Here is an 8,862-nt window from a genome sequence, read left to right on the forward strand (position 1 = left end):
AGAGAGAGAGAGAGAGAGAGAGAGAGAGAGAGAGAAAGATGGAAAGCGGAAACGAAAAATGAAACTCCTGGTATATCGAGAAGTACGAGTAAATCGCTGCACAGATGGTTCTTATTCGCGTTTAAACGACAATTATCCAATTAACCGCTCTTGAGGATAATTGATAAGATCGGTCTACACATCCGCGCGATCGATAAGAGACGTCAACCGGAAGTCGTACATATTCGATTTTATAATGAATCGGTACTCCCCCGTCTGCACTGAAAAAATAGTCTGGTAATAGCTATCAAATGTTGAATGAAATAATACCAATTAAATGTCTAATTAATATAACAAAAATAATTTTACTTTCTTAAATACACTTAAGGAGTATTTATTAAATATTTATAAAAAAGTAAAATAATCTTTTATCATATCAACCGATTCTATCAACCGGTACTGACCATTTGATTGGCACTGATTGGTATTATTTCACTTAACATTTAGCAACTATTATCAGACTTTTTTTCAGCGATCTTCAATAGTCGTTCGGCACGTAAGATCCATCGGACTCAAAGTCTTCAAGCATCTAATATCAAGACGAACTGATATGGAGCTTTTTGTCGCGCGCCCATAAATATTCCTCAACATCCGTTAATAGATACTACCCACAGCGCTGCGGGGAATTACTAATTAAAACTCTAGATAAATCCTTTTATCTAAGCCGACTTTTCTATTTCGGCAATTTCAACCGCCATTTTTTATCTGGCTGTAGTCTAATAAACGCTTAGTATTATTAGTAATTTTTTAAATATGATATAGTTATATTAAAGATGAAGAACCTTTGCGCTACTTTGATATATCTAGAGCTTTAAGGTACCTTGATCAATGTCGCCGAGTAACCGAATGTCGCGACGAAAAAGCAAAGCTCTTATTGGCTACTGCCCATCGCTTATTGCGTTCAGTGTGCGGTAGCCACAAGCTCACGTCGTTGGTAAAGCGCAATTAGAAAATTAATTGTTTCTCTTTCCTCTTCACTCGGCAACCGTCAGGCGAGATTACCACGCGCGAGCCGCTCGACCGTGAAACGAAAAGCGTCTACGAGCTGGTTCTGGAGGCACGAGATCAAGGGACACCGTCGAGAGCTGCCAGAGTGCCTCTGAAAGTCACGGTCCTGGACGTCAACGACAATTCGCCTGAGATCGTCGATCCCCAGGGGGACGTGGTCAGTGTCAGGGAGGAGCAACCACCGGGAACGGAGGTCGCCAGGGTGCGAGCACTGGACATGGATCTCGGTGAAAATGCTTCAGTGACGTACAGCATCCCGAAAGGTAAGGGTTAACATTGCTTTAATTTATATCGCAAGTCTAAATCTCGCGATGATATACAGGGTGTTCAAAAAAATCATTCAGCATTTATATGGTAAATAGTACGCACTGTACTTATTCAATAAAAAAAAGTCTCAGTGAACACAGGTCGGAAATTCAATCAATCTACTATAAATAGGGAATGGTTTTTTTAACACCCTCTCTAAATTTTTCGAAGTGAAATCTCACTCTAAAGAGTGAAAATCGAGCCAGTTTTGAGAAAGACTGAGTCAATTTTCACTCTCTAAGAGTAAGATTTCACTCTCGAAGAGTAAGATTTACTCTAAAGATTTTAAAAGAATATATATCGTTTCATTTTTTATCATCCGATCGTCATTGTGCGCGACCAATCGGTTACGCGCTACTAATTAAAGATTGAGGAAATTGCGCTTCTGCCTCCGATATGATTATCCCGGTAAGAAAATATATAAATTACAATTAGTTGGGTGTATGTATGTTATACGCAGCCAATAATTGCCTGGCTTCGTTACGAGGGCGCCAGGCCGAGTCGCAGAGAGTCGGGAATAATAGAGAAATAGCGAGAGAGTACTTACATGCAGGAGATTAGACGGCGGACTTGGTTTTTTTACCGGTCGCTCTTGACTCTCCTGCGGTAGAGCAAGCGCTTTTTGAGGCTTTAATAACTCAGGAGCAATTACAGAAACAATTATGTACGGTCTTAAAAGCAGTCGCGGGCGTTTTTACCGGGCGCGTTATTCGCTAGCGAAATATACTTCGCCACCTATGAAGAATCGTTACCACTGCGTGCTGGTCCACTTCGGTTACCATCGGAATCGAATTTTCATGATTGCTGCTCATACAGCGAGAAAAGAATCTTAATCACGAGATTATATCTTAACATTCCATCGCAGGAGATACTGTAATATTGTCGAGGATGTACCTCTTCCCGTCCATGTCAAGCATTTCATCCCGTGTTCTATCGCGGCGCTTAATTCATGTACACGATGTTCTCTTCGGAACTCTTCAATGGCACAGATATGGCAGAGAGTTTTTATATACCGTGTGCTTTCCCGCGTTCAAGTTAGCAACAGCAAGAATGATCGCAGAGCCTTAATTTTGTTTGTCCATCTCACGGAGAATGTTTCTGCTCGGATCTGACTTCGTTTTTCGCTACAGACCGAGACTCGGACGGCTACAATGTCTTCACCATCGACCCGATCACCGGTATGATCAGGACCAAGGCCGTACTTGATCACGAGGAGCGCAACGTATACCGGGTATCCGTAAGGGCGACCGACGCTGGTCATCCACCGCGACACAGCGAGCGCGTGTTGCGAGTCGAAGTTTTGGCACTTGCAGATAACCGGCCGACCTTCACCAGCAGCAGTCTTACCTTTAACGTGAGTACTATTAACCTTGCCACCCAGTAGGGTTCATTTTCCCATCAAATTTGTTTCTAACATCGCTGGACGCCGTGGATCTTCGTAGTGTTTCCTACTGCAATTATTCATTAGAACATTTATGATCGCGCTAACATCCCTGCAACGGCGACTCGCCGCTGTTGTTACGTGCGTTTCCTGTGGATAGCTTCGTACAATTTATGCCACGTTAGAAATTCTGTAGAAAATTCTATGGGAGATTGAAATTTCATCGCGATCTTCGTTGTTTTTAGTCATTTAATTAAATATTTAATTTTGTCCATTTAATTCTTAGAAAGATATGCTCTAATAACTTGATATTTTTGTCTTTCTTATTATTATAATTAACCCTTCATTCGCAGTCTAGTTCTTTTTTTACTCAAACAAATTTTATACCGAAATTTCTCTAAAATAAATAAGGACAGAGTCCAGTTTCGCCTAAAATATCTTGTTAAAAAATTATTTCGTAATGTAGACGAAAAGAAACCTAAATTTTTCCTTATTTTTTGGAAACATAGATTAGTAAAAAACTTGGCTGGACGGAGGGAATATAAAAATATGATTGCAGAGAGAAGATTAATATAAGATTATTCTAAATATAAATACTCACATTTTGGTTTCCTTAGTATACGGCATAGATTCAATCAATACACATAAAATTATCTTCATAAAAGACAATATTTTTATAATATCAGAGTAAAGTGTGGAGTGAATTTAATAATATATACTCGATTCATATTCAGGTGCGCGAGGATGCAAGTATCGGGCACGCAGTGGGATCAGTTTCGGGAGCGGGTCCTGCGGGTCGCGTGGCTTTCACCTTGGACTCGCTGACGCCAATCAGCGAGTTTCCAGCTTTCGATGTTGATCGCAGCTCGGGCCAGCTGGTAGTCGCCCACTCGCTCGATCGCGAGAATGTAAGCGAATATCACTTGCAGATTCGTGCATTAGACACAACCTCACTTGGGAATCCTCAGAGCATCGCCGTTTCCGTGAAGATCATTATAGAAGACGCCAACGATAATCCACCGAGTTGGCCGCAGGATCCGATAATTGTTTTCGTGTCCGAAACAACAGCAATTGGCTCAACCATTTACAACCTCACGGCCAGTGATCTGGATAGTGGCTTGAATGGCGAACTTAGATACGGTCTCGTAGCCGAGTTTCCAGCGAAGGGTTGCTTCACCGTGGATTCTTTAACTGGCGCTTTGACATTGGCCAAGCAATTGGATAGGGAAGAGATAATGCAGCACACTTTAATCCTCAAAGCATCGGACCGGGCACTACCAGGAGAGCAACTGGCTTCCACGGTCACCGCAAAAATCATCGTTCTCGATGAGAATGACAACGATCCCGTCTTCGTCGCGCCAGAATTTACCAAGATAAATGTCCCATCGAATCTTCTGTCTGGTAAATTTTACATCTCAGCTGAATATATTATAAATTTATATACATATAACAGGATGATTAACAAAACTTTTTTATTTTCTTAATTTTACTAGGTGCTAGCGTGGTAAAAGTCATCGCTGTAGATAAGGACTTTGGCGACAACGGTCGAATATCTTATGTGATTACCTCGGATAATAAGGAAACGCGACTCATCATGGGTTACGAGTCGGGCATCGTGACCCTCGTGAAGCCCATCACGGAGCCCATGAATGTCGAGATTACGGCCAACGATCACGGAACACCATTCCGCAAGGCTACGATGAATCTGAGTCTGAATCCGGTGGCGGCACAAGCGAGTGGACCTCCTCGAATGCTATTGCCTAATCCGATCGTTAAGATTTCCGAAAACCTCCACGTCGGATCGCATGTGATGAACGTTGCGGGACCAGCAATTGCGGATCAAGGTAAGACTAAAGATCCCATAGCTACGTCTCTACAGTGTACCAGTTAAACTAAAATTTGTCACATTGCGACGACTAACATAAAGTTTAATAATATTATCGAATTAGTTCCAACAGATTTCCAATTTATTATCTCGAGCGAAATGATGTAACTGCATGTTTACGGCATCGTCAGAAGCAAACAGTAGAAACTTCTGGCGAACCCTGAGGTATAACGAAGATACTTTTAGGCATTGCATTCTTACTGTTTCGGTGCGTAAAGTCCTTGCAAATTTAACTGAAACTGTCAACTTAATTGCGTGTAAGGCGGCCGCGGTTGAAGTTAAAGACAGCAGAAGACAGTTTGCTGTTTCTCGTACTTTTCTCAGGCATCTCACTCGCATTCTGACGATACGATTTCACCTTTCTTTCTCTTTGAGCGAGTCTTCGGCATAGAATATAGATAGTATGTGTAATTTGCCGCCCAGCTGCACACCATCTGCACATCGCACGCACACAGTACCGCATAATCGTTTCCGCGCTCGCCGCAGCTAATAGGAAAACCCTGCTACGGAAATACCTGGAATATTTAATTGCCTCGAATCTGGCCAGTACCGAGCATTACAGTAAATTTACCGAAATGACTCGCGCGGATTCCGTCCAAGTCGCCGGCAACCTTGTCCAAAGTATCCCGCTGCGGTCGAACCTCAGTTTGTATCTTCTCCTTGCGCGTATACTTTAAAAAGCAAGTCTGCGCCAGCCGAAAAAATTCCAAGATTTGTTCGTCTCGTAGAATATACCGTCGTTTTCGTCGAGAAACGTGTCCTCGGATTCTTCTCCCTTGGAAAACGCGATAATGAGCACTCGAGTTTTCAAACGAACTCGTTCGCGCTATTTATGACGAAGCTTGTCGCGTCTTTTGTGGGACGCGCGGAATTAGCGATCTGACGATGCCGCTAATTATCAAAAGTCTTGCGAGTGTGTGACTAGACACACATCCACGTCGTATATTAACAGTGAGATGTCCGATGTTCAGGAGGAAAAGACGCGCTTCTTGAAGGCGCTATTTCCGAAAATCGTTTATCCGACATATAATTGTACCTCGTGTATTCATAATAGTCTATTTTTTTCTATTATGCGAGAAAACCGGTAGTAAGCAAAATGCCAATTATGACACAAGAATTTGATAAATGCCACGTTTACTGGACGTGTATCTTTACACCTGTGCAATGAGATTCTGTAACTCTTACGATCACAGCACACAAAAAACTTAAGCAATAAAACGTAAGCAGTAAATCGACATGTTGGATTTACTACTGTTAAGGTTTTACGATCTGTATACTATAATTGACCAATTCGCTTACTGCTTACGTTTTATTGCTTAAGTTTTTTTCTGTGCCATGGCCCTTAACGATAATATTCAAATCGTTATGCACTATCATTATGCAGATTTGATATATTGTAAAGAAACTGTGACAGTAACGATATCGACAGTATCATTAAAAGTTACAGAAATCAGTGCTGGATATATGCATATCTTCATGTCTGCAATGGTCACTACATGGAAAAGACAATAAAAATTTGGCTGAAATATTTAAAAATTTATCTCAATACAGACCTGAAAATAATTCTAAAATTAATTGATGGTAATTATTTTGACGGTCCGTCCAAAAATAATTACGTAAAAATCTCAGGCGGGATGAGCAACGCTGCCAAGTTTTGAATGTCCCATATATAATTATTTTGATCTAACAAAATTCTCTTCAGATCTGCATTTATATAGTTAAATTTTTAAGTACCCCAGCAAAACCGCTCTTCCGTGTATTTTGCGCGTCATTTCTTCGCGCTAAATCCGCATAGGACTTGCGTCTAACACGGGAAGCCGACCCGATCCAGTCCGTTTCAGTCTGACAAACGGTTAAAGTGCGATAAACCAGTTCCACCGACAGCACGGTATCTCCGGTTCGCCGCTTATCTATCACGATGCCGGACGAGCGCATTAGCGCGTCCCAAGGGTGTGTGCCGGTCCTTCAGGAATCGGCGGCTCAGTAACGCATAGAAGGGAGGTTGTTGCGAAATGCGGGAGCGAGTGCAGAACGTAGAAGGGCAAGGGGGATTAGGGAGGGAGAGGGCGAGGCGGAACAATGGCCGCGTATATCATCGTGCCGGCCGGCCTGCCGCATAGGCAAATCACCAGGCTCCATACCAACGCGCGGTTTCGCGTGTGCACGCACACACGCACACGACGTATCGCTACTTACTGGAAACAAGACGAGGGATGGCCACGATGCGACACGCGCATACGTATACGTACACTAAATCGCGTCGCTTTGTTCTAAGTCCGCTAAAAATCCGACGAGCATGGGCTAAGCGCGCTGGAATTCGAGAAACGAAAGCATTAAAGTCACCGACGGTGTGCTCGAATAAAGGAAAATCGCACGTCGCGAAGCTGCTCCCGATTTGCGGATAAGATGATAGGTTCTTTCTTTGTTTTGGAGTAAATAAATTACATGATAAATGAATATAACATATATTCTTTGAATATTGGAAGAATATCTTTTTTCAGAGTTTAACAGTGGATACAAAACGCGAAGATTTATTTATGTGTAAAAAACATATTTGCATGTAATTATAATAAGTTAATAAAATTGATTTGAAATAAATAAAACTGCGGCCGCTGCTGTAAAACTACTACTTTAATGTCTGCAATAGTAATAGAACAGGATATGAATTAGACGGAACGAAAATAAAATGTAAATAAAAATGCGTACAATAGTGATTTATTTATAAAAGAAATAGGAATTAACAAAATAAATAGCAGGGCGGAAGAAGAAAATGAGAAGACCAAATGTTGGAAGATAACGAATCAAATGTTTATAGAAATATTTCTTAGTTTCAATAATTCTGTGAAATATATAACTGATGCACACGTTTTTTTAATTAATAAAGTACGCATTGATTAACTTCTTACTTTGTTTCGTGTAGATAACGTCACCTTCAGCATCCCGAATGGCGTAGCTTCGAACAAGTTCGCCATATCGTCCAATGGTCAAGTCACTCTTCGGGGTCCCCTGGATCGCGAGGAAGTCTCGCACTACTCAGTTTCTATCTTGGCGAGGTCCAACAAACTTCTGGACGTTACAACTCTGGAAGTTATAGTGATGGACGAGAATGATAATAGTCCGGAATTTCGACCGGGTTCTTGCTACACTCTCGCCGTGCCGGAAAATCAGGAAACTTCTGTGATCCATGTGATAGCTGCTACCGATCTTGATGATGGAAAGAACGGCGAAATCTTCTACAGTATCGAAAGTAAGTTGTCTCTATGTTAGATGCAGTATATGTGAAAAATCGCGTAAATAAAATTTAAGGCTTGAGTAATATTTTAAGATACTAATACGGCCCTCTGATTGGTATCATAATATCTTAAGATTGTACTTAAGACAGCTTTAAATATAATATAAAAATCGATTATGACTGATCTTAATCTTTCTGCTTTTCATTCCAGGCGGCAACATCGGCGCCAAATTCGTGTTAAATCCGTCTACTGGCGTATTGTCGATGTTGAATCTGGATCGTGAGAACGTGCCCAAGTACGTGCTAACGATTTCGGCCAAGGACAAGGGAAGACCGAGCAGAGAAGCGTACTGCAATCTCACCGTGATCGTCCTGGACATCAACGACAACGCTCCGAGTTTCGTGCAGAATCTGAACAGCGGTTTCTTGTACGGGTCATCGGACTATCCACCGAATTACTATCCTTCGAAGTATATGACAACTATCTCAGAGGACGTCCCGCCCGATTCGAGCGTGATGTCCGTAAAGGCGATTGATCCAGATCAAGGGGTAAACGGGAAAATCACATACGCCATCGCCGAGGAGACTAGCTGGCTCTTCAGGGTCGACAACCTGACTGGCGTTGTTACTACAGCTGGGTGAGTACAACACGTCCCGTCGTTTGTTCCCTTTTTTTTTTTGTACGGCTTCCCCTCTTTCTTTTACCCTCCGTCATTGTCGTCGTTTCCTTTCCTTCTGACCTTTTTCTGTTTCCTTCTTTCTGTCTCTTCTTTTTCTTTTAGATCACATGCGAGTTTCGCTTTGCGATCTCGGCTACCAACCGACTAATTTCATCCTGGCGTTAATTACCGCGACCTTTATTACACATCCAATTAGGATCACCCAGAGAGATATTACGCCAGTAGTATAACGCCGTAAAACGGAAAGTGAAGACGCGCGCGCACACACACACACACACACACGCACACGCACACACACGCATTCGTATATACGTTGGAAAGAGCAGCCAGT

At 42.1% G+C, this 8,862-nt stretch overlaps 1 protein-coding gene across 1 annotated transcript in view; it reads left to right on the plus strand.

The window, feature by feature from the left end:
- Positions 1 to 8,862, plus strand: part of LOC108756818 (protein dachsous) — a 72,420-nt gene that overhangs the window by 42,181 nt on the left and 21,377 nt on the right. The window contains exons 6-11 of the mRNA XM_018500893.1: positions 1,032 to 1,310; positions 2,484 to 2,707; positions 3,469 to 4,135; positions 4,228 to 4,578; positions 7,540 to 7,866; positions 8,063 to 8,489. Coding sequence (XP_018356395.1) covers positions 1,032 to 1,310; positions 2,484 to 2,707; positions 3,469 to 4,135; positions 4,228 to 4,578; positions 7,540 to 7,866; positions 8,063 to 8,489 — 2,275 coding nt within the window. The remainder of the gene's footprint in view (positions 1 to 1,031; positions 1,311 to 2,483; positions 2,708 to 3,468; positions 4,136 to 4,227; positions 4,579 to 7,539; positions 7,867 to 8,062; positions 8,490 to 8,862) is intronic.

The sequence above is a fragment of the Trachymyrmex septentrionalis genome, unplaced genomic scaffold, assembly GCF_001594115.1.
Source record: "Trachymyrmex septentrionalis isolate Tsep2-gDNA-1 unplaced genomic scaffold, Tsep1.0 scaffold13, whole genome shotgun sequence".
Lineage (NCBI taxonomy): Eukaryota > Metazoa > Arthropoda > Insecta > Hymenoptera > Formicidae > Trachymyrmex > Trachymyrmex septentrionalis.